General features: G+C 42.1%; 1 protein-coding gene across 1 annotated transcript in view; it reads right to left on the minus strand.

Annotated features, from left to right (window-relative positions):
- The window catches only part of TMC2 (transmembrane channel like 2), a 111,120-nt gene that overhangs the window by 38,304 nt on the left and 46,161 nt on the right, over window positions 1-26,655 (minus strand). The window contains exons 8-11 of the mRNA XM_077951380.1: window positions 15,497-15,595; window positions 12,912-13,054; window positions 10,591-10,738; window positions 5,544-5,732 (exon numbers count right to left, since the gene is read on the minus strand). Coding sequence (XP_077807506.1) covers window positions 5,544-5,732; window positions 10,591-10,738; window positions 12,912-13,054; window positions 15,497-15,595 — 579 coding nt within the window. The remainder of the gene's footprint in view (window positions 1-5,543; window positions 5,733-10,590; window positions 10,739-12,911; window positions 13,055-15,496; window positions 15,596-26,655) is intronic.

Genomic DNA, 26,655 nt, shown 5'->3' on the forward strand with positions numbered 1-26,655 from the left:
CCGATAATAGGTGAGTGCAAGGTCATTTTTGGTTAATCTGGAGATGAGCTAAAACAGCCTGGGCCTCTTGAACTTTTGAAATTGATCAGTCAAGCTCCCTAATAGGACAGGGCACAACATGAAGGAGACTATTCTGAGAACAGAATTGAAATTAAGCAGACGGGGGGAATATAGAGAAAGGAATGGGAAGGTCTAGATAAAAAGTAGAAAAGGGATGAGAGGCAGGAGCTCTCAGAAAGCAAGCCACCAGGCCGGGCACGGTGGCTCAAGCCTGTAATCCCAGCACTTTGGGAGGCCGAGACGGGTGGATCACGAGGTCAGGAGATCGAGACCATCCTGGCTAACCCGGTGAAACCCTGTCTCTACTAAAAAATACAAAAAACTAGCCGGGCGAGGTGGCGGGCGCCTGTAGTCCCAGCTACTCGGGAGGCTGAGGCAGGAGAATGGCATAAACCCGGGAGGCGGAGCTTGCAGTGAGCTGAGATCCGGCCACTGCACTCCAGCCCGGGTGACAAAGCGAGAGACTCCGTCTCAAAAAAAAAAAAAAAAAAAAGAAAGCAAGCCACCATATATTTTGAAGACTTCACAAAAACAGTGGAAGAGAGAGCTCTGTTAAATTAGGGAAGTTTTCCTGAACTATGGCTCACTAAAACTTCAGCAAAACTAATTTTATATGAAAATGAACAGCAGAAAAGTTTTTTTCTAGGTCAAATCCCATACAAAGTTATTACAAGGAAAAGAGAACAAGAAGTAGATTAAAATCCTTTCAGATAATGAAAACGCACCAAAAGGTAAGTTATACAAAACAGTTAAAAAAATTATAATCAGTATTCAAAAACAGAAGACTGAAAGATGTTAAGAAAATACAGGTCACAAAACAATATAAACAAAAATTAGAAAAACCCAGAATACTGGTAACAGAATACTGCAAAAAAAAAAAAAAAAAAAATTAAGGGAAAACTATATTAAAATTGAAGAATACCTAAGAGAATCACAATTAAAAAACATAATGATAATTACAAGAAAAAGATAAAAAGGGGGAGAATTTTAAAAGTAAAAAATATATGAAGAAAGAAGTTAATAGGATTTGAGAGAAAATGAGATGTATTGAAGAGAGACAAGGAAGATTCAACACAGGTATAATAGGAGGTCCTGAAGAAAAAAACCCAAACATGGGAACAGAACAAATTAAAACAACTGTAATTCAATAAATCTTCCCTTAAATGAAAAACAAGATTTGAATCTGCCTAACATTTAAAAAAACTTTGGGGTCCAGTACGGTGGCTCACACCTGTAATCTCAGCACTTTGGGAGGTGAGGTGGGCAGATCATTTGAGGTCAGGAGATCGAGACCAGCCTGGCCAATAGGGTGAAACCCCATCTCTACTAAAAATACAAAAATTAGCCAGGCATGGTGGCATGCACCTGTAATCCCAGCTACTCAGGAGGCTGAGGCAAGAGAATTGTTTGAACCCAGGAGGTGGTGATTGCAGTGAGCCAAGATCATGCCACTGCACTCCAGCCTGGGCGACAGAGTGAGACTTTATCTCAAAAAAAAAAAAAAAAAAAAGAGAACACATTGTGTATCCGAGAATATCAAACCAGAATGACCAACACCAAGACGTATTCTTAAGTAAAGTTAATGGACTTTAAAGAAAAAGGAAAATAAATCTTGGCATGTAGGTAAAAGGAGCAAGTCTATCATTTTGCCTTATTTTCTTGTATACCAGGTAACCTATAACTTCTTTCTGGTCATTGACCTTTAATAATTATGTATGGAGTTCTTTGAGGCCTAGATATGTACATGCTGAATTAGAGAGGCTCTAAGCTTGGTTCTGCCAGGTGCCTGGTACACTACCATCTACAACGCTTCAAACCAAAGTCAAGGGCTGAGAGCCCCAGATACAAGTCTGTTCAGTGGAAGGTCTGAGGCCATAGGCTCTGGGGACAGCACCTTTTCCTTCTCTTTTCCACTTCCAGCCTAAACAGGAAGCTGTCCCCTCAGTAGTTACTGGAGGTGCGAGGAGGGTCAGATCAGGTTCACCCATACCTTGAATGCCTTAACTCCTGGAAGAGAGGTGGTGAGGTCAACTTAGGGAGATTTTCCCCTCTTCCTAATATGGAAAAGCCCTGGTTTGGAAACTTTGTCTCTTTGGACTTTATGGACTAAATCGTGTCTCCTCCTCCCCCTCCCACAAATTTGTATCTTGAAGCTGTAACTCTCAATGTGACTATTTGGAGATGGGGCCTTTAAGGAGGTAATTAAGGTTAAGTGAGGTCACAAGGGTGGGACCTAATCCAATAAGACTGGTGTTCTTCTAAGAAGAGGAAAAGACACCAGACATCTCTCTCTGTCTCCGTGCACATGCACAGAAGAAAGGTCACAGAAGGACACCGGGAGAAGACAGCCCCTGCAAGCCTCAGGAGAAAGCAAATCTGCCAACTCCTTGATCTCGGACTTCCGGCCTCCAGAACGGTGAGCAAATACATTTCTGTTGTTTAAGCTACTCAGTCTGTGGTGCTTTGTTGTGGCAGCCTATATGTTTTTTGTTCTATACTCTCAACACTTTACTTCCAGGACACTTCTGACACCAAATGTGTCAGACACATTTGACACTTCTGACACCACATTTTTCCCCATACCAACCAATTTTCTGATACCAGCTGGGTAGCGTAAAATTCAATTCAATTAGGACACTAACCAGAGTGAGCACAGACTCCACAGGTGAAGGGCTCAATCCCACAAGGCTGCCCCCACTTTGGATGCCAATCACAAGTATTAGGTCGCCAGGTTACTGGCAACTTCTGTCTGATTTGGCTATAAAGCAGAGATTCTCACAACCCCTTTCTTGGGTTTGGTCATTTGCTAGAGTGAGCAAATCATTCAGGAAAACAATTTAATTACTAGATTATCTGTTTATCTCAAAGGATATAACTCAGGAATGGCCAGGTGGAAGAGATCCGTAGGATAAGGTATGGGCAAGGTGCTTGGAGCTTCCAGACCCTCTGGGCTTGCCACACTCCACGTGTTCAGCAACCCATAAGCTCTTCAAACACTGCCCTTTGGGTTTTTATGGAGGCATCATTATGTAGTCATGATTGATTAAATCACTGGCCATTGGTGATCAACTCAACCTCAGCCCCTCTCCCCTCCCTGGAGGTGAGGGGATACAGCTGAAAGTTCCAATTTTCTAATCACTGGTTCCCCTGGCAGCCAGCCCACATGCAGTTATCCAGGAGCTTCCAGCCACCAGTCATCTTACTGGCATACACAAAAACACTGATCACTCTAGAGATTCCAAGGGTTTTAGGGGCTGTGTGCCAGAAACTGGGAGCAGACCAATATATAATAAGAAATATGTAATAATGTCACAGTCCTAGCAAACTGATACATCATAATTTGTGATCCTAATGTCTCAAAATGGAGTCAGTCATGTCAAAAAGCATTAAGCCCATAGTGAAGTTGTTCCACCCCCTCTCAAAGTGATAAGCATGTATATAATGGACTGAGGTGATAAGTGAACACCTGCTGCTGCCTGGTATTTCCTGAAATGAACTGATAAGAGAATGAAAGGTTGGCTGAGATGAAGAGAACAGACCCATCTGGGAGGATCATAAAAGCAGCCAGGACCTGGCCTTGTTCAAAAAGCCTTTGGAGGCTCTGCCCATGAGAACTCTGGAACCTTCTCCCAATTTTAGCAGCAGCTGCTGCAAGAGAGAAACAGCGATGCCTGCTTCTGCTGGCCAGTGCCTGAATGACTTCTGGATCCACTTGGCTCATCTGTTGATGTGTTGGTCTCCGGAGCCATCGTTGTGGTTTGTTACCTCCCTTTTATTACTGCCTGTGTATTGAATATTAGTCGAGTGACTGATGGGGTATGAAGGCCTCGAAATAAATTGGGAATTTGAGAACTGCTAATTGGCTATTGTGAAACTTCCCACCTTAGGACAGAGTCACCACATCAAGGCTGAAGGAACCTAATTAACCCAACACAGGCTAAGACACTGGCCCTAGTGGGATGGAACTAGAGCACAGGAACAAGTGTTTGAAAAGTCAGCATTTGCCTTCAGAGCATAAGAGACTTGGCACTGATACTCCCCTTATATTTCTGGTCACAGGCTTTCACTTAAAATTGGTCTTGGGAGTCTCTCACTGTGTTTTCAGATCCTCAGTGTTTTCAAGGTATGCTTTTTCTTTAAACTAGCATTTTTAGTGCTTTTAATTGGTTACTTGATCCAAATAACCTAGGCCACCCTTAGCAGAAACCACCGGCCCCATTCTTTTATTTTAAACTTTTCTGTGTCCCGATGTTTTAGATGAGTTAATTATAAATAGCACATAGCTTTAACAGTTTTTGATCTAATTATTATTGTCTTCAAACTGTAGCATCAAATCCATTTACATCTGTTAGAATCACTGATATATTTAGATTTAAATCTGATTTTGTGCTTTATATTTGTCCTCCTATCAATTCCATATTTCCTTTTTTATATCCTTTCTTGCTTTGTTGGGAGAAGATAGGCTGTCTTCTTTTTTTAAAATTGCAGTTTGAATGCAAGATAAACTCTTTCTTATTATTAATTTATCTAGCTCATGATTCTGTGGGGCAGCATTTTTTTTTTTTAACTGGACTTAACTGGGTGGTTCTTTTGTTGGCCTTACCTGCTGATAGCTGATGGCTCCATTCAAATATCTGGTGGTTTACTGGCTATTGGCCAGGGTGGGGAGATGGACCATGTGTCTCATCATTCAGGAGGCTAGCCAGAGATTATTCACATGATGGAGGTGTGAGGGTTTCCAAAAGCAATAAAAGAGCAAGTCTCAATACACAAGCACTTTTCAAATCTCTGCACATTTCATGGTTGCTATTGTTGCATTGGCTAAACCAACTCACATGACCAAGCTAAGGTGGATTCAAAAGATGGGGGACACAGATGCCACCTCTTCATGAATGTGCAAAGGAAAGCAAAGGGATGTGCATAAAATGACAGGAAGAATTTGTAGCCATTTTCACAAATGACCACAGATTTCAAATTCCCAAAAGAGGTTTATGGATTCTATGTTATCACAATAAAACCTTAATGCATTTTATTGTGGAGCTTGATGAGAAAACTCACTCTATCAGATATTAAGACATAGTGTAAATGCATAGTATATCAGTTTCTTATTTGTGCAGGAATAGACAAATAGGAATAGAAAAGAGAGCCCAGAATCACACCAATGCATTAATAAGCACTTGATTTACGATGTAAGGAACTGCAAAGCTGTGAGGAAAGGATCACCTCGTTAGTAATTGGTGTTGCACAGTTGGCTATCCAGTTGCTAATCCAGTTTTTCTAGTTGTAAAAGCCAGTTCCGAAAACCTAATAACAGGTGACTTTTTGTTCAGGATATTCATGCTATTTGACTGGAAAGGGATGTAATTTCACTTATTAAAACAAGCCTATAATCCAGACTTTCAATAAATCAAATGAATGGCATAGGAACCAGTGATTTTCAGTATTTGCCGTCAACCTTCACTTCATCAGAGATGTGTTCTTACCTCATTCCTTTCATACCAGCTAACATTCTGCATTTTGGAGAATTGCTGGGATCGCTTCACCACAAAGTAAATGAGGTACCCACTTCCACACAAACAGCAGATGATGAGAAAGTTGGCTAGGACACGAAGAAATCTTGTCAGATGGATATTTTCTTCTTTGTTACTCTCTTGTTCATCCACTATTGATTCCTTAATGTGTGAAAATGAGATGTGCATAAATGTCAGGCCAGAAATGCCAGAACCATGGCTGTTGGGTCCCTGAAAATAGTACTTTCTATATTTCCAGAAATGAAGTAATACAGAGGAGATGATGTAATGCCCTGTGCCCTATGGAGAATTATTTTCTGTAAAAAATACATTTGTTGTTACTGCTATTCCAGTATGTATAAGAAAAACTTAGATTTCTTAAATAGTGACCATGAGTCAGACATGGTACTTTCCATGCATTGTCACTCTTTTTTTCTTTTTTGAGACGGAGTTTTGCTCTTGTTGCCCAGGTGGGAGTGCAATGGCACAATCTCGGCTCACCACCTCCTGGGTTCAAGTGATTCTTCTGCCTCAGCCTCCTGAGTAGCTGGGATTACAGGCATGCGCCACCACCCCTGGCTAATTTTATATTTTTGGCAGAGATGGGGTTTCTCCATGTTGGTCAGACCAGTCTCGATCTCCTGATCTTAGGTGATCTGCCTGCCTCAGTTTCCCAAGCTGCTAGGATTACAGGCATGAGCCACTGTGCCCGGCTGCATTGTCCCTCTTAATCCCAGCAACAAACCAGTAGAATAGTTACTGTTATTGCCCATATTACAGACCCTAAGGCCCAGAGAGATTTCAGTAACTGATTGGGACTAAGTCTATAGGTCAAATAGATTCCAACTGAATCTTAAAATATTGAGTCTTCTAATCGAGGGTTGGCAAACTCATTCTATAAAAAGCTAGATAGTATTTTTGGTTTGCTGGTCATATGGTCTGTCTCACAACCACTCAACCATCGTGGCATGAAAGCAACCACAGACAAGGTGTAAATACATTGGAATGCTTTGTTTCGATAAAACTTTATTTGTAAAAGTAGGCAGTAGGCTGGATTTGGCCTGTGGGCCATAGTTTGCCAACCTCTGTTCTAATCCATCAGCATAGCGTATCTTCCATTTACTTAGGGTTTCTTAATTTCTTTCAGCATTATTTTATACCTTTGGTGTAATGGTCTTGTACATTATTTTGGCTAAATTTATCCTTAGGAATTTTATGTTTTTTTTGGATACTATTATCAATAGAAATTAAACTTTTTTTCTTTTTCTTTTTTCTTTCTTTTTTTTTTTTCTTTTTTTTTGAGACAGAGTCTCACTGTGTCGCCTAGGCTGGAGTGCATGGCATGATCTCAGCTCACTGCAACCTCCGCCTCCTATGTTCAAGTGATTCTTCTGCCTCAGTCTCCTGAATAGCTGGAATTAGAGATGCCCACCACTACACCTGGCTATTTTTTCTATCTTTAGTACAGGCAGGGTTTCTCTGTGTTGTCCAGGCTGGTCTCGAACTCTTGACCTCAGGTGATCCTGTCTCAGCCTCCCAAAGTGTGGGGATTACAGGTGTGAGCCACTGTGCCTGGCCTTAAATTTATTTTCTAATTGTTTTCTGTTAGTATATAAAAATTGATTTTTGATTATTAAACTTGTGCCCTAGACACAGAGAGTAAGTGGTAGAACCAGGATGAAAAATGAACTCTCCCAGACCCCAAAGTCTTAATTCACAGAATTTTCACCTCTATTCTGTTATACAAGTATATTATGTCTCTTTTAATAAACTCACAAAAGAAGTCATTTTACTTCTCACATGTTCAAAGTGTTTCAAAGACATTGATCTTCTTTGTCCCTTTCTCACAGTCCTGGAGGAAAAGTCGAAGCCCCCAATCACCCCTACCCTGGCTTTGGATGGAAGTGGCCATAAGCCCCCCATTGCTGTAAGAAGAAGGAGAGGAGACAGAGTCAGCTCCCTGCTCCATGCACTACAAAGCCCACCGGGCTCTAGGCTGGGAAACCCATGCTGTGAGTTGCTGAGCTCAAGCCCTTTTCCTAGTGGGTGTCCCTGCCATCTGCAGGCATCAGTCAGTGGACAGCAGGAAGGAATTCAAGAGAGGAGAGGGACAAAGAAAAGAGAACCAAGCACAGTTGCAGTGTAAATGTGAGCTTCGCTAGGTCCTGGGGGAAACTGATCAGACAGGAGAAATATTGAGCCATAAAGAACTTGACATGGGAGCTGGATGCAGTGGCTCACACCTGTAATCCCAGTGCTTTGGGAGGCCAAGGAGGGAGGATTGCTTGACGCCAGGAATTTGAGACCAGCCTGGGCAACATAGTGAAAGACCCCATCTCTACAAAAAATAGAAAAATTTAACTGAGCACGGCACTCCAGCCGGAGTGAGACCTTGTCTCCAAAAAAAAAAAAAAAATTTGATTAAAGAAGAAAAAAGGAAGAATTTGGAATGGTTTTTACAATCACAGGGGCAAAGTACAATGTGCAGTGCTTCAGCATTACAACTTTGGCCTTCATTCATTTGCTTCCCAGCTGGATGGTTATTTTATATGAGCTATAGTTCTACAGGCCTCCTCAAACCTCTCTTGTAAAGAAATTATTTGTATGTGGATTGAAAGAAACATAGGGTTAATTTCATCTTTTTTTTTTTTTTTTAACATCTCATTCATTCATTCATTTTGAGCCAGAGTCTCACTCTGTCACTCAGGCTGGAATGCAGTGGTGCGATCTTGGCTCACCGCACCTTCTGCCTTTTGGATTCAAGCGATTCTCTTGCCTCAGCCTCCCGAGTAGCTGGGATTGGCAGGTGGATCATTTGAGGTCAGGAGTTCGAGACCAGCCTGGCCAAAATGGTAAAACCCCATCTCTACTAAAAATACTTTTTGTTTTTTTAATATGCAAACCCAACCACTCAATTATACATATGTTTCAACTGCAACTTAGAACCCTGCAGTAGTCCTTTATTTATCATGCACCCTCAGAAGGGTCTTTCTGCTTTGTTGTACTTTTTTTTGGACATGTACACACAGGAAACTTTCTGGCTCTTTCATAATCTCATGGAACTGTGTTTTGTTTTGTTTTCAGAACGCCCCATGCCTGTTTTTATACCAGTCGCATAAATAAACAACACCCAGTCTCACTGGACAATGATGGAAACTTTGTCAGCAGCACTTCATATATATATTTTAAAAATCTCTTGTTTAGAAAATAAATTGTGATTTTAAAGTAGAGACATGGGCCGGGCACGGTGGCTCACACTTGTAATCCCAGCACCTTGGGAGGCCAAGGTGGGCAGATCACTTGAGGTCAGGAGTTTGAGATCAGCCTGGCCAATGTGGTGAAACCATGACTCTACTAAAAATAAAAAAAAATTAGCCGGGCGTGGTGGCGTGCACCTGTAATCCCAGCTACTCAAGAGGCTGAAGCAGGAGAATCACTTGAACCCGGGAGCCAGAGGTTGCAGTGAACTGAGATTTTGCCACTACACTCCAGCCTGGGTGACAGAGCGACACTCTGTCTCAATAAATAAATAAATAAATAAATAAAGTAAGGCCGGGCGCGGTGGCTCAAGCCTGTAATCCCAGCACTTTAGGAGGCCGAGACGGGTGGATCACGAGGTCAGGAGATCGAGACTATCCTGGCTAACACGGTGAAACCCTGTCTCTACTAAAAAATACAAAAAACTAGCCGGGCGAGGTGGCGGGTGCCTGTAGTCCCAGCTACTCGGGAGGCTGAGGCAGGAGAATGGCGTAAACCCGGGAGGCGGAGCTTACAGTGAGCCAAGATCCGGCCACTGCACTCCAGCCTGGGTGACAGAGCAAGACTCTGTCTCAAAAAAAAAAAAAAAAAAAAAAAAAAAAAATTAATAAAGCAGAGGCAAGGTCTGTGAAGGAACCCTCTCAGTCAGAATCCTACACACTTGCAAAGGTTTGCCCACCTCAGCCCCTGTAGGACTGATCTGCGCAGACCATATTGCTAGCCTTCCATCACCAAGCTTTCACTCTGTCTCCCTTTCTCTCTCTTTGTTATTTTCTAACTACCAAGTTCAAATTCTTTTTTTTTTTTTTTTTCATTTCAATAGCTTTCTGGGGAACAGGTGGTGTTTGGTTACATGAATAAGTTATTCAGTGGTGATTTCTGAGATTTTGGTGCAGCCATCAGGGTTGATTTCTTTATTCCCACACCTCCAAACCAGGATTCTCAACTCTTTCTGGGTATTCTAATCACTTGGGGAGTTTTTGAAAAATCAATATCAGGACCCCACTCCAGGCCAGTTATATCAGAGTCTCTGTTAGTGGATCTCAGGAGACCTTTTAAGCTCCTTGAGTGATTCTAGTATGCAGGAAAGGTCGAGAAACGCTTTCCCCAAATGCGTCCTTCCACTTATTCCAGCAGAAAAGTGTTTCATGTAGAAACAGGCAGCACCAGGTCTCAGCATCCAGGATACTCTGTCATATTAAGAAACAGACAGGCTGGGTGTGGTGGCTCATGTCTGTAATCCCAGCACTTTGGGAGGTGGAGGAGGGTGGATCACTTGAGGTCAGGAGTTCAAGACCAGCCTGGCCAACATGGTGAAACCCCATCTCTACTAAAAATACACACACACACACACACACACACAAGATTAGCTGGCCATGGTGGCAGGCACCTGTAGCCCCAGCTACTTGGGAGGCTGAGGCAGGAGCATCGCTTAAGCCTAGGAGGCAGAGGTTGTAGTGTGCTGAGAGGACACCACTGCACTCCAGCCTGGGCAATGGGAGAGAGACATTGTAAAAAAAAAAAAAAAAAAAAAAAAAAAAGAAAGAAAGAAACAAAGAAACAAAGAAACGAAACAGGCAGTGGGTACCAGCCACGAGCATTCTTACTTAAGGGCTTGAAAACTGGGCTCACATTTCTGAGAAGGCTCTTGCCACAAATTATTTGAGGACCTTATTTTCTATGTCCCAGCTGGGAGAAGTCTTTCAATGATCAGAGGGACCTAGAGTTCCCCCAGAAGTGGGAACTGCCCTGGGGTGACTACCTTGAAGCTGGTGGTGATGGAAGCATATTTGTTGTCAGCTGTCTCTGAATTCCCGATCAGGTAGTCCCAGCTGGTGAACATCTTGAAGCTGAATGTGAAGTTGTCACTCTCCCCTTCGCCTGTGCTTCCTTGGGTATTGCTGGCCATCCTGTAGGGCACACAGGACTGTTGCAACGTCTGCCCTCTTTCTGCTGTGTCACCCCCCAGGGAATCTTGGCCTAAGCCAGTCTTGGACACAGGTAACAGATGAACAGGTAGCTGACATTCAGCGACAAAACAAGCCAGGCAGGGACTTGAACCAAGACAGCTTTTAGGATAGCCAGGGCACCTTTCCCCACAAATTCAGAGTCCCCTGCAAGCACACATGGTGTCAGTTAGGTAATAAAAGGCCTGCAGGAGACAGGACACGTGACCATGTTTTCTTCCCTATACCTAATTTCCTGTGGCTTGACTCACCTGCAAATGCAGTTTGAGAACTCTTTACTGGGAGTCTATTCTCAAACAGGAGCATTCCCTTCTACGCCATCTATTTGCTTGGATAGAACATATCTATATATATTTCTGATATAAAATGCAAAACACACTGAGGTGGCTGGTGCTATTTTGTTGTGCTACTTTTTTTTTTTGTTTTGTTTTTGGTAATAGAGTCTCGCTCTGTCATCCAGGCTGGAGTGCAGTGGCCTGATCTTGGCTCACTGCAGCCTCCGCTTCCCAGGTTCAAGCGATTCTCCTGTCTCAGCCTCCTGAGTAGCTGGGATTACAAGCACCTACCACGACACCTGGCTAATTTTTTTGTATTTTTGGTAGAGATGGGGTTTTGCCATGTTGGCCAGGCTGGTCTTGAATTCCTGACCTCAGGTGATCTGCCTGCCTCGGCCTCCCAAAGTGCTGGGATTACAAGTGTGAGCCACCATACCTGGCCTGGTACTACTTTTAATTTCAAAACCATCAATTACTTTTGCACCACCCTAATACAATCAGGTCATATATCCTTTTCTTAAGCAAGTTTGGCTGAAAGCACTTTGGACCTTCCTATTTCATCCTACCTGTCTTCAACCTATGCTCCCTAGAGTTTGACCCTGTGGGAATCACAGAATTCCAAGCAGGGGTGCTGTAAGATACAGGGAGGGGTTTGTCATCTTCCCTAATATGTTGGCTTTCTGGATTTGCTGTTCCACAGGGCTTAGTTAGCTTTTTTGGTTTGTCACAAAAACATGCCCTATCTCTATACTTATCTGGGGTGAGAACATGGAAAAAGCAACAACATGAGGGCTAAGAATAAAAGCACGCCTGTCTCCTTGTTCTGTTCCTTTTGCCTGATAGCGCTGTGCAGTCCGAGATCACCCAGTGGTCACTGTTGGGTGATGGGCAGGGCCTTGTGAACAGCAGCATTTCCGCCTGAGACCATGTGGTAGAAAGCCAAGCCCCGCGTCCCCATTGCCCTTTCAGGGGCTCTACGCAGGCTTCACTCTACCCAGAGCTCCACTCCTCTCCTGGAGGCACAGCCACCCGCACTGTTTTGGGAGAAGCGACCCCTCATGTCTGTGCTGAAGGGAGAGCGGACCCGGGTGGATAGGTTTGTGTAGGAGACAGTGCCTTCCACCCCGCAACCCCCAGCCACAGCTGATGGGGTCCCCTGATTCTGAAGAAGGCGATCAATCCATGGGCTGGTCCACGTTTTTTTCTTCAGAGAATATGAATTAAGTGTTACAGACATATTAAAAGGCCACTTCTGACCACAGAGACAAGTAGAGTTGGGGCCAGAGAGGCCGCCATGGTTAATCATTGCCACATATGTTTATTTAGTGTAAGTTTATTGGTTGTATCTTTCTATATGCCAGCCTTGGTTCTGACACACAAGGTAGAGTTTGGAGGAGCAGAAGAGTTTTTTGGAGGAAGCTGAGCTCTGGAGAAAAGCAGAAACAGGCCTGACAAACCTCCAGCCCTACCTTACCAGGTACTATGCTCCCTCTCAAGCCACACTGGCCTTTTGGCAGTTTGGGGCAAACACTATGCTATTTGCTGCCTCAGGGCCTTTGCATATGCTCTTCTTTTGTCTAAAATGCTGCTCCCCAGAATTTCAGCATGGCTGGCGTTCTCAGCCTCATCCAAAGGGGTAGTTTCAATCCTGTTTCCCAGAACATCCCACATGACCTGGTTCATGTCTTTCATACCAAAAATTATAATGTACATATGCTTTCTGTGTTCATTTCCTGTTTTCTCTCTGAATGCCCCACCAGAAGGGAGGTAGGCATAGAGTGGCCAGGGGAGTGAGCTGTGGCTGTGAAGTCAAAGCCTGTAGATGAGACTGTCATACTTACGATCGAATAACAATCATCAGGCTGTAGCCGAACACGCTGACCCCCACCATAAAGTAAGCCATAGGCAGCCGGTACCTCAGCCACCCGATGGTCCTCTGGTTGTTGTAGTAGCCATAGAAGAGTGCAGAGTACTTGATATAGCCCTGGGGACAGCAAAGCCAAATGCTCTGGGTTGATAAGCTCAGAGCTGGTGGTCACCAGACACGTCCATTCTACCAGGGATTTCTTTCTCAGAGTCTTAACTGAGTCTAAGGGGCCAAAGGAAGAGTTCCAGATGTTCTTGCTCTTCCCTTCACCTCCTCCAGTAGCTCCAGAGCCCCTCCATGTCTCCCCTTCTTTCTCTTCTTCATTCTCTCTATTTCCTCATTACACAGAGTACATGGAGACATGGGAGGGAGAGGAGAGTGTTGTTAACATTTGGGATAAAATCAGGGATGGGGGTTGGGCACTGTGGCTCACGCCTGTAATCCCAGCACTTTGGGAGGCTGAAGTGGGCAGATCACTTGAGGCCAGGAGTTCATGACCAACCTGGCCAACGTGGTGAAACCTCATCTCTACTAAAAATACAAAAATTTGCCAGGTGTGATAGTAGGCGCCTGTAATCTCAGCTATTTGGGAGGCTGAGGCAGGAGAATCACTTGAACCTGGGAGGTGGAGGTTGCAGTGAGCAGAGATCATGCCCCCGTACTCCAACCTGGGCAACAGAGGGAGACTCTGTCTTTAAAAAAAAAAAAAAAAAAAAGGAATAAAGGACTCCTTAGTAATAGTATAGTTGGGAATCCCTGTTCCAAATAACTTTCTGAAGGGTTTCCAATCTGACTTTGAGAGTGAAGGATGGCAGCAGCAATGACTTGCTGTGGGAGGCACTACAACCATGCCTCCCAGCCTCAGCAAACCCTTGGAGCTGCAGACTAAGCCTCCAGAGGCATGGGGGTATGAAGCTCACAAAGGAGCTAAGAGTGCTGCAGGCAGAGGGCCATAAGCAAAGGCAGAGAGGCAATGACAGTGTGTGATGCATGCAGGGACTTCCCCAAAGCTCGGTGGCATTGGGGCACTAAAGTGTGAGGTATTACATGGACATGGGACTGGAGAGGTAGGGAGCAGCCTGGTCATGAACAGTTGTTTTGTAAACCCAATTAAGAACACTGGCTTTTATTCCGCTGGGAATGAGAATCAATGAAAATTTGAGGTAGGGGAGTGACAGGGTCAGATCTGCATTTAATAAAGATCACTCCAGCAACAAAGGGAATGGAAATTTTAGGAGCCAAGCCAAGGCAGGGAGGAGAGGTAGATGATTCTGACAGTAGTCCTGGTAAAGTGAGGACATTATTCAAAGTGAAGGTAAAAGACATGGAAAAAAGCATTTTGCCTAATGATGGGATCCTATTTGATTAAAGCACTGGTTTTTCAATAATTAAGTCCACTGTTTCACACTTACACATGCAATCTTTAGGCCTCACAATCACAAATGGAAGTTCATTGGTACGTTGGCAATAGCACCTTGAAATTCCGAAGGATGAAAAACTCCATGGCTTTTTCTTACTCAGTCCAGATATTCATTGATTTTCTTCCTCCTCAGATATTCATTGATTCCCATTCCCAAATGGAATGAAAGCCAAGGTTCTTAATTGGTGATATGGTTTGGCTCTGTGTCCCCACCCAAATCTTATCTTGAATTGCAATCTCCAGATGTTGAGGGAGGGACCTGGTGGGAGGTGATTGGATCATGGGGGCAGTTTCCCCCATGCTGTTCTCATGATAGTGAGGGAGTTCTGGTGAGATCCGATTGTTCTAATAAGTGTCTGGCATTTCCCCTGCGCTGTCTCTCTTCTGCTGCCACGTAAGAAGCGCCTTGCTTCCCCTTTGCCTTTCACCACGATTGCAAGTTTCTTGAGGCCTCCACAGCCATGCGGAACTGTGAGTCAATTAAAACCCTTTATTTATAAATTACCCAGTCTCAGGTAGTAGTCTGAAAATGAACTAATACAATTGGGTTTGCAAAAGATTTAAGAAATATTTAGCAGGTAGGCTCAGATTTAGTGGTTGGTTGGATGGCAGTGGGGTTGGTTGGTGAGGAAGAGGGAGAAGTGTGGGATGATTTTCAGCCTTCAGACATGGATGATTGGATGAATGGTGATTCCAGTAAAGGAGATGGGAAAAAGAGATGTGGGTTTTGGCTGGATAGGTGTTGCTTTTGAAGAGCAAGTAGGACATTCAGTTGAAGATGTCATGTGAAACTTGGGGGAAGCCTGGAGTGGAGATAGATCTGGGGTCTTAATGTGGGAATGAGGAAAGAAAACCATACTGTGAGATCACCTTGCAGAAACCTGGCAGACAGAGAGGCGCAGTGGCTGCATGGGGAGCCCACATCCATCAGAGTGTGGCTGGAGAGAGCAGTGCATGAAGGAGACCCTGGAGGACTGTGCAGAGACATGGTTTGCAAGCTCATTTAGCTTAGTGCTGGGATCCTATTTTATTAAAGCAATGGTTTTTTAATAATTGCATGCACTATTTCATACTTATCCATGCAATCTTTAGGCTTTATAATCACAAATGGAAGTTCATTGGCATGTTGACAATAGTACCTCAAAATCCCAAAGGACAGAAAAATCCATGGCCTTTTCTTCCTCAGCCCGAGGCACTGTCTTTCTGGGAATACTCCCATAGGGCATGCCCATCAGTACCTTGTGCAGAAACACAATGACACAAGTATGAGTGGAGGAAATACAAACACACAGAGATATTCATATACTGGGGTAAATGCTTTCCTTCTCAGAGTGGGCCACACCTATTTTCTTCTTTTTTATGTACTTATTAATTTAATTTGTTTTTATTTTTTGAGATGGAGTTTCACTCTTGTCACCCAGGTTGGAGTGCAGTGGCTCAGTCTCAGCTCACTGCAACCTCCACCTCCCAGGTTCACGTGTCCTGCCTCAGCCTCCCGAGTAGCTGGGATTACAGGTGCTGGCCAACACGCCTGGCTAATTTTTGTGTTTTTAGTAGAGACAGGGTTTCACGATGTTGGCCAAGCTGGTCTTGGAACCCTGACCTCAGGTGATCCACCCACCTTGGCTTCCCAAAGTGCTGGGATTACAGGCATGAACCGCTGAGCCCGGCCCTATTTTCTTCTTTAAATAACATTGATCGCGTTCTTGATTTTAAGAGTAACACACACTCATTGTAAAAAATGTGAAAAAGTACAGAAGAGCGTTTTCTTCTTTTCTTTTTTTTTTTTTGAGACAGGTTCTCACTTCATCACTTAGGCTGGAGTGCAGTGGCTCCATCTCGGCTCACTGCAACAACCTCTGCCTCCCTGGCTCAAGTGATCCTCCCACATCAGCCTCCTGAGTAGCGGGAACTACAGGTGTGTACCCCCAAGCTCAGCTAATTTTTTGTATTTTTAGTAGAGACAAGGTTTTGCCATGTTGCCCAGGCTGGTCTCAAACTCCTGGGCTTAAGTGATCCTACCACCTTGGCCTCCCAAATTGCTGGGATTACAGGCATGAGCCACCGTGCCCAGTCAGAAGAGCATTTTAAAAATTACTTATCAGCGCCAAAACCCAAAAATAATGACTGTTAGATATTTATATATTTTCTTTCAGTTATTTCTGAGTTCTATATATATTTTAGTCTAGTTATTTAGCCTAATATTTCTTTGTGACCGATTTCCTATATCATAAGGTATTTCCCCAAGTAAAATGACTTCAAAAATATCTAATAAAAAATATGTATAAGAAACTTACTTAACAAATCCCCTATTGTTGGACATTAAAGTATTTCTAATTCTATATATGTATATAATTCTGTTATTAATACCCTTATACATAGGCCCTTATTCATATCCTTAATTGTAAAAAAAATCAGAAATGGATTACATTTATATATTGATCTTGGAAGGATTGACTTTTTAACGAGATTTAATTTTTCCTTCCAAGAATATATCCTTTCATTTATTGTCTTATTTTTGTCCAGTAATTCTTTATAGTGTTCCTCATAGAAATATTCTGATTTATTAAATGTATTTAATACATATTTTATAGATTTTATAGATTTATTGCATAGATTTATTGCATTGTGTCAAAATTTTAAATTCTATTGTTAAGTGGACGTTAAATATACAGAGAATCACTGCCGTTTGTCTTTAAAATGACTTCAGTCATCTCAATATACTTGTTTATTAGATTCTAGTAGTTTTTGATAAAATCATTGGAGTTTTTGGGGGTTTACAATCATATCACCTGCAAACCAAAATAACTTTGTATTTTTTTGTACAAAGTATATAAGATGTTAATTTTCCTGACATTGCATTAAGTGGTAGAAATTAATATTGAAAAGTAGTAGGGATAGGGATATACCATGTTTCTTTTGATTTTTTAACACAGGCTTTAGTATTTTTCACCGTTTAATATAAAATTATTTTGTTTCTTAATTTATAGGTTCTTCATTTTTAGGTAATTTCCTTTTATTTCTTTTTGTTTCTTCGTTTTAAATTTATTTTCTTATTGGGGAATATGTTATACATAAAAGAGTATATGTATAACAGATATGTATAGTTCATCATAATATAAAGGAAATTAACTGCTATATATCCACTAGCTAGCTTAAGAAACAGAAAATCTCCAGGCCTTTAAAATATCCTGGATAAGTCTCTCCTGAATTATATATCTCTTCCATCCTAAGATGCAACCAAGATATGGTATATTTTGTGATAACAATTCCCTTATTTTTCCTTATATTTTACTCATTCATTGTTTAGTTTTGCCTGTTTAGTTGTGCTTTAGTTTTGCCTGTTAAATGGAATCACGCATAAGTATTCTCCTATGAATTGTTTTTTTCATACAACATTACACTTTTGAGATTCATTGATATTGACATGTGTAGCTACAGTTCTCTAATTTTCACTGCTATGTAATATTGCATTGTATGGACATACTATAATGTATTTGCACAGTCTACTCTTCATAGACATTTGGATTCTTTCTAGATTTTGCTATTAAAAACAACACTGCTGGCCATGCATGGTGGCTCATGCCTGTAATCCCAGCACTTTGGAAGGCCAGGGCAGGTGAATCACGAGGTCAGGAATCAGTCCTGGCTAACACAGTGAAACCCCGTCTGTACTAAAAATACAAAAAAAAGGCCGGGCGCGGTGGCTCAAGCCTGTAATCCCAGCACTTTGGGAGGCCGAGGCGGGCGGATCACAAGGTCAGCAGATCGAGACCACAGTGAAACCCCGTCTCTACTAAAAATACAAAAAAAATTAGCCGGGCGCCGTGGCGGGCGCCTGTAGTCCCAGCTACTCAGGAGGCTGAGGCAGGAGAATGGCGGGAACCCGGGAGGCGGAGCTTGCAGTGAGCCGAGATCGCGCCACTGCACTCCAGCCTGGGCAACAGCGTGAGACTCCGTCTCAAAAAAAAAAAAAAAAAAGCCAGGCATGGTGGCGGGTGCCTGTTGTCCCAGCTACTTGAGAGGCTGAGGCAGGAGAATGGTGTGAACCCAGGAGGCAGAGCTTGCAGTGAGCCGAGCCACTGCACTCTAGCCTGGGTGACAGAGGGAGACTCCGTCTCAAAACAAACAAACAATACTGCCAGTAAAAGCAGGGGAAGTTGCTTTGGACAAACTCTTTCACTGAGAACAACTAGACAAGTGGACAATCATGACTTGTGCTGCCAAGATCCAGGAGATAAAGAAATTCTGGAGAAGTGATTGTGCATTGTTGTTCCCCATGAGTTATTTGCTTATTTCAATCACAGCAGCTAAAAGATAAAGAAAGCATGCAGCAACTTTGGAATAGTCAAAGGGGTGAAGAATGAAATGAAAGTCAAATTTAAGGACAAATAGGTTTGGGAGGCTAAGGCAGGTGCATCACTTGAACTCAGGAGTTCAAGACCAGCCTGGTCAACATGGCAAAACCCCTTCTACACACACACACACACACACACACACACACACACACACACACACAGAGCAAATAGGAAGATATCTGGAAAAAGCCCAAGCTTTTAGTTGAGGCCTGGGAACATTTTACTCAGAAAGTAAAATTAAACAAAAATATAGACCATCTTGGTTAGTTCTCCCACCAGAGGAATAAGTAAATCTCAATAATTGCTCACAAACAATGCCTAGCACTCAGTCAAAAATAACTAGTTATAAGAGAAGACAAGACTTGACCAAAAACTAAAAGAAAAATTAAACAGTAAAAACAGATTCACAGGAAGTCTAGATAAGGGAGCTGTCAATCATGAGCTTTAAAATAAGTTTGATTAATATGCTTAAGGAAGTAAGGGACAAGATGAATCATTTTGGTAGAGAACTGGAAACTATAAAAACAATCAAATGGAAGTTATAGAACTGAAACATGTTATCACTGAAATTAAAAGCTTGGTGGACAGATCTGAGAACATATAGATCAGAGAAGTGAATGGCTAAATTTTAATATAGGGTTTAAAAAGTCGAGACTTAAATATATAGAGAAAAAGATGGAAAATACTGAAAAGAACATAAGGCATACATGGAAATATAGAGACAAGGCTCACTGAGACAAGAGACACATACAGAAATGCACACGCAAATGCACACACAAATGCACACACATATATGTAGTCCCAGAAGGAGAGAGAACATGGAATGGCACAGAAATGGTATTCAAAGGGATTATGGCAGAGAATTTTCCCAATGTGACAAAAAACAGTTTAATATTTAGTAAGTGCTACAGATCCAAAGCTGGGTATCTACTGCTTTGGATTTCTATTGCTGTGTAACAAATTACCACAAAGAGGGTCTAAAGCAACACCCATTTATTAGCTCACAGTTCTGTAGGTCAGCAGTCTAGCATGGTGTGGCTGGATTCTCTGTTCAGGGTCTCACCAGACTGATATCAAAGAGTCAGCAGGGGCTAAGGGTCTCATCTGGGGTCTGGAGCCCTTTTCCAAGCTCACTGATTGTTGGCAGAATTTATTTCCTTGTGCTTGTAGGACTCAGGTCCCTGTTTCCTTGCTGGGTGGCAGATGGTGGCCATGCTCAGCCTCTCGAGGGCTCCCACATTCCCCATTACATGGTTCCCTCCATCTTTAAGCCAGCAGTAGTGTGTTCAATCCTTCTCATGTTTTGAATGATCTGTGACTTCTTCTGCAATCAGCCAGAGAAAACTCTTGGCTTTTAAAGAGCTCATGTGATTAAATTAAATAATCTTGGCATGATAACTCATTCCCAGGTTCTGTCCATACTCAAAGGGGAGGGGATTATGCAAGATTGAGGGTCATTTAGGGTCATTCTTAGAATTCTGCCTACCACATATACAAAAAGCAACAAATCAACAATGACAACAAAAACTTCACTTGGGGAATTGGGGAGATTGGGAAATTGTTGCTCAAAGGATACAAAATTTCAGTTAGATAGGAAGTATAAATTCAAGAGATCTATTGTACAACATGGTGACTATAGTTAATAATAATATATTGTATACTGGAAAATTGCTATGAGAGTAGATTTTAAGTGTTCTCACCAAAACTAAATGATAAGTATAGGTATATGAGGTGATACATATGTTAATTAGCTTGATTTAACCATTCCACAATATATACACATTCCAAGACAGCATTTTGTACAACATAGATATATGCAATTGTCAATTAAAATAAGTAAATTTTCAAAAATTCACCTAAACCTACCACTGGAAAATTTACACAAATTCTTCAAGAGAATAATAAAAAAAGAAACATTCCCAAATCACTTTATGAGGTCGAATATTGATCCCCAAATATGATAAGAAAGTTATAAGAAGGATATTTACAGTCTAATATCTCAAAAATAAATGTAAAAATTCTAGATAAAATATTCACAAATAAAAATCAGATGATATATGAAAAAGATAATCCATAATAACCTAGTTGGGTTTATTCCAGGAATGCAATCTGGTTTAACATTTGAAAATATATCAATATAATTCACCACATAACAATCTTAAATTTGTATGTACCCAATAACATGGCAGCAACATATATAAAACAAAAAATAATAATTACAATGAGAAAAAGACAATAGCAGGAGATTAACTTTATCTCACTCAGCAATTGATCATGCTGCTCTAAAATTATTAAGATTATAGACAATTTGTAGAATACAAGTAATATTTTGAACCATGCAAAAAATATAAAAATTAAGGAAAATTAACCATATTCTAAGCAAATAAAGCAAGTCCCAAGTAATGAAAAAGTATCAGTTTCATATAAAATATACACAATGATCACATAAAATTATACTAAAAACCAGTAAAAAATGCTGCTAATCTTTCTATATATTAAGGTCTTGAAAATATATTCATAAATAACTTGTAGATCACAAGGAAATTAGAAAATACCTAAAAATAAATAATGGCAATGTACATCAAAGTATATGGAGTGCAACTAAAATGGTATTGAGAGGAAAATTTATAAATGGGTGTTGTGTTATTGATGTCACTTGGATGTTTGTCCCTTCTAAATCTCATGTTGAAATGTGATTCCCAATGTTGGAGGTGGGGCCTGGTAGGACATATTGGATCATGAGGGCAGATTCTTCATAAATGGCTTAGAACCATCCCCTTGGTAATAAGTGAATTCTCACTCAGTTAGTTCATGCGAGATATGGTTGTTTAAAAGTCTAGGACCTTCCCCAGTCACTCTCTTGCTCCTGCTCTCGCCAAGTGATGTGCTGGTTCCCTTCACCTTCCATCATGATGTAAGCTTTCTGAGGCCCTCAACAGAAGCAGATGCTGGCACTTTGCTTTCTGTACAGCCTGCATGACCGTGAGCCAATTAAACCTCTTTTCTTTATAAATTACCCAGCCTCAGGTATTTCTTCATAGCAGGACAAGAACAGCCTAATACAGTTATAGACTTGCTATGGACCAATAACTCCCTTGTGCCTCCCATTTTTCTCCTGTTTGAACACAGACATGCCTATAGCATTTATCTTAGGCCTGTCCCACCATTTTATGTTTGTTGTGTTGGTGCAGATAACATCTCTTTAGTCTCACAGTAAAGAGAACTGCACCCAAGGAGTTGTATTTAAAGAGCTACTCCCATGGAGCCTCATCTGCACCTGAACTACTGATTTAGAGTGAGAGTTTGGAATCTGAGCTGATGCTGTGCCAGAGAGATTTTTAGAGGCCTTGAGGAGGGGTGAGTGTATTCTGCAGGTGGAAGGGATGTGAATCATTGAGGACCAGAGGGTCGAATGTGGTAGGCAGCCTGTGAGGTGGCTCACATGATCCCTGCCTCTGGTATTTATTGTTGTGTACAATAATACCCTCCCACTGAGTGTGGGCTTGATTTAGTGACTCACCACTAAGGAATAAAATATGGCAGAAGTGATGGAATGTCATTTCTGAGATTAGGTTATAAAAAACGGTGGCTTCTATGTGGGAAGCTTCTTTTTGCTCTATTTCCTTCTTGTATTCTCTCCTTCTGGGAGAAGAAAGCTGCCACCTTATGAGCATGCCTATGGAAAAACTCATGTAGTAAGAAATTGGTGTCTCTGGCCAATAGCCACTGAGTACCTGAACCCTGGGAACAGCCACATAAGTAAGGTTGGAAGCAGATCTTCTGAGGCCTGCAGAAGCCATGTGAGTAAGCTTGACATCGTGTCTTCTGAGATCTGCCAGTAGCCTTGTGAGTGATCTTGGAAGCAGATCTTCTTCAGTTCAGCCTCAAGATAATTGTAACCTTGGTCAAAACCTAGATTGTAGCCTGCGGGAGACCCCAAGTCAGAACCACTTCTGGATTTCTGACCCACAGAAATAATCATAAATGGTTGTTGTATTCAGCAAAAATTTAGGGAGTAACTTGTTACACAGCGATAGATAATGAATACAAACCCCAAGAAATTAGACGGAATGAAATGAAACATATAAGAGAAATTAGTAGGCCGGGCGCGGTGGCTCAAGCCTGTAATCCCAGCACTTTGGGAGGCCGAGGCGGGTGGATCACGAGGTCAGGAGATCGAGACCATCCTGGCTAACACAATGAAACCCCGTCTCCACTAAAAATACAAAAAAAATTAGCCGGGCGTGGTGGCGGCGCCTGTAGTCCCAGCTACTCGGGAGGCTGAGGCAGGAGAATGGCGGGAACCTGGGAGGCGGAGCTTGCAGTGAGCCGAGATCGCGCCACTGCACTCCAGCCTGGGCGACAGAGCGAGACTCCGCCTCAAAAAAAAAAAAAAAAAGAAATTAGTAATGTAAAAGTAAAGATATATAAGAAAAAGACCTGAATGTGAATGTTTATAGTAGAGTTATTCATAATAGTTTCCAAATAGAAACAACTGAAATGTCCAAGAGCTGGTGAATGGATAACAAAATATGATATACCCATATGGTAGAATATTACAATCTCATTGTAATTTTCAATTCCATTTCAGCAATAAAGGGACAAATGATTGATAAAACTACATGAATGAATTTCAAAGACATTGTACCAACTGAAAGAGGTTAGACACAAAAAAACTGCATACTACATATTTCTATACATATGATATTCTGAAAAGGACAAAACTTTAGGAACAGGAATCAGAAATTAATCCTTGGTTGTCAAGGGCTGGGAGTTGGAAGAGGAGATTGCTTGCAAAGTGGATACTAGAGAAATTTAGAGGGTGATGAAAATGTTCTATATATCAGTTGTGTGGTGGTTACCTGATCATTTGTCAAAAGCCATTGAATTGTATACCTAAAAGGAGTAAATTTTACTTTATGCAAATTGTGCCCCCCAAAGACTGAATTTTTTTTAAAAAGACATTTCAGAGAGAATCAGCAAAGCCAAAAGTTTTTTTCTTGAACAAAATAACTAAAAAAGACAAACCTTTGCTGTAAATGAGACAAAAAAAATTATACTGTAATGCAAAAGGCGATACACCTTTAGATACACTGTGATTTTAGAAAATAAGAAATGACTGTATTTAAGTCAATAAATTTCTTTTTTTTTTTTTTTTTTTGAGACGGAGTCTCACTCTGTCCCCCTTGCTGGAGTGCAGTGGCCGGATCTCAGCTCACTGCAAGCTCCGCCTCCCGGGTTCAGACCATTCTCCTGCCTCAGCCTCCCGAGTAGCTGGGACTACAGGCGCCCGCCACCTCGCCCGGCTAGTTTTTTTTTGTATTTTTTAGTAGAGACGGGGTTTCACTGTGTTAGCCAGGATGGTCTCGATCTCCTGACCTCGTGATCCACCCGTCTCGGCCTCCCAAAGTGCTGGGATTACAGGCTTGAGCCACCGCGCCCGGCCAAGTCAATAAATTTCAAAATGTAAGTTGAAATGGAAAGTTCAGGATAGTGAGGGTTATGTAGGTAATAAAATTGGGGAAAATTAATTAGAGGACTTCAGTGTATATGTAATATTTTATTTTTTAGGCATGGTGATGAGCAGGTAGGCTCATTCATTATATCTTTTCATATGTCTGAAATAATTTAGTAGATATTTTTAAGGGGAAGTATCATATGAGGTTTACAGACTGAATGCTTGCTATGTAAACCTAGGGCACAGCTTACTTAAAGACCTTATAATGTACATTAGCAGTTTTCAACCCTAGCTGCATATTAGACTCACCTGGGGGAGCTGTATTAGTCATCTACTGCTATATAACACATTATCCTAAAATGTAGAGGCTTTAAAAAACACACATTCATTGTCTCACTGTTTCTGTAGCTAGCATTTTGGGTATGGCTTAGCTGGGTCCTTCGCTTCAGGATCTTTCACAAGGCTGCAACCAAAATTTCTGCTTTGGTCTCATTTGAAAGTTTGACTGGGGAAGAATCTGCCTTAAAATGTGCTGATGTGAGGCTGGGCATGGTGGCTTATGCCTGTAATCCCAGCACTTTGGGAGGCTGAGACGGGTGGATCATGAAGTCAGCAGTTCAAGACCAGCCTGGCCAAGATGCTGAAACCCCGTCTCCACTAAAAATATACAAATTAGCCGGGCATGGTGGCACATGCCTGTGATCCCAACTATTCAGGAGGCTGAGGCAGGTGAATTGCTTGAACCTGGGTGGCAGAGGTTGCAGTGAGCAGAGATCATGCCACTGCACTTCAGCCTGGGTGACAGAGCAAGACTCCATCTCAAAAAAAAACAAAAAACAAAAAACAAAACAAAACAAAAAAAAAACACTGCTTATGTGGTTGTTGCTGGGTTGCTGGACTAAGGGCCTCAGTTCCTTGCTGGCCATTGTCCAAAGGCCACACTCAGTTCCTTGCCAGGTGGGACTCTCCAATCTGTCAGACTGCTTCATTAAAACACCCAAGCCAAGAGGGGAATGAACAGAGAATTCTGTCAGCAAGATGGAAATCACAATCTTTCATAACCTAACCATTCTATATTCTATTTGTTAAAAGCAAGTCTCTAGGTCTTGCCTATACTCAAAGGGAGGGATAACACAAGAGCATGAATACCAGGAGAGAAGGGTCATTGGAGATTATCATAGAAGTCTGCTTACCACAGAAGCTTTTACAACAGAGATAACGAGACCATACCCTCAGAGAGTCAAATTTATTTAACTGGGGGTGGGCCTAAGATCTGGTATTTCTTTTTTTTTTTTTTTTTTTTGAGATGGAGTCTGGCTCTGTTGCCCAGGCTGGAGTGCAGTGGCCGGATCTCAGCTCACTGCAAGCTCCGCCTCCCGGGTTTACACCATTCTCCTGCCTCAGCCTCCCGAGTAGCTGGGACTACAGGCGCCCGCCACCTCGCCCGGCTAGTTTTTTTGTATTTTTTAGTAGAGACGAGGTTTCACCGTGTTCGCCAGGATGGTCTCGATCTCCTGACCTCGTGATCTGCCCATCTCGGCCTCCCAAAGTGCTGGGATTACAGGCTTGAACCACCGCGCCTGGCAAGATCTGGTATTTCTTAAAGTTCCGCAGGTGATTTTCACAAACAGCCAGTGTTGGAAGAGAAGTACATAAACTTGTCATCTAGTGGGGCCTTGCCAGCCGGCTCCTGCAGCATAACTGAGGGTTCCTCAGGGATCACATAGATATCCTGGGTTATGCAGGCAATGGCAATTAAAGATAAACAAGGCTCATTCTTACATTCAGAGCTGTTTAATTTCATAAAGTGGTATTAAGGGTTTGTAGCAAAAGGAAAATGAACATAAGGAGAAGTTTTGTTAAAGTTGCATTCAAGGCCAGGCACGGTGGCTCATGCCTGTAATCCCAACACTTTGGGAGGCTGAGGCGAGCAGATTGCTTAAGGTCAGGAGTTCGAGACTAGCCTGGCCAACACGGCGAAACCCTGTCTCTACTAAAAATATGAAAACTAGCTGGGCCTGGTGGTCCGTGCCTGTAATCCCAGCTACGTAGAAGGCTGAGGCACAAGAATTGCTTGAATCTGGGAGGTGGAGGCTGCAGTGAGCCAAGACTGTGCCACTGCACTCCAGCCCAGGAGATAGAATGAGGCTCTGTCTCAAAAAATATATAATAATAATAATAATTATTATTATTATTATTTTAAAGTCATGTTTGAGCACTTCTACTATTCTTATCCCTGGACCCTCTGGTTCACTATGCTTCATTTTAAAACATCCATGAGTCACGGGGATATCTCTGAACCTTAGCTTATGCTGAAAACCCTTGGGCCCTGAAGTTCTCTGTGTCTTTGACCAACAGGACACTTCATATATGCAGTGAATTTGGTTGTGTCTGATTCCTATATGGCCAATTTCCCATCATCCTAAATAAAAAGGCATCTTAGGACACCGCACATCCTAATTGCTGTTATCCAACCTGTCAT

The sequence above is a fragment of the Macaca mulatta genome, chromosome 10 (assembly GCF_049350105.2).
Source record: "Macaca mulatta isolate MMU2019108-1 chromosome 10, T2T-MMU8v2.0, whole genome shotgun sequence".
Taxonomy (NCBI): domain Eukaryota; kingdom Metazoa; phylum Chordata; class Mammalia; order Primates; family Cercopithecidae; genus Macaca; species Macaca mulatta.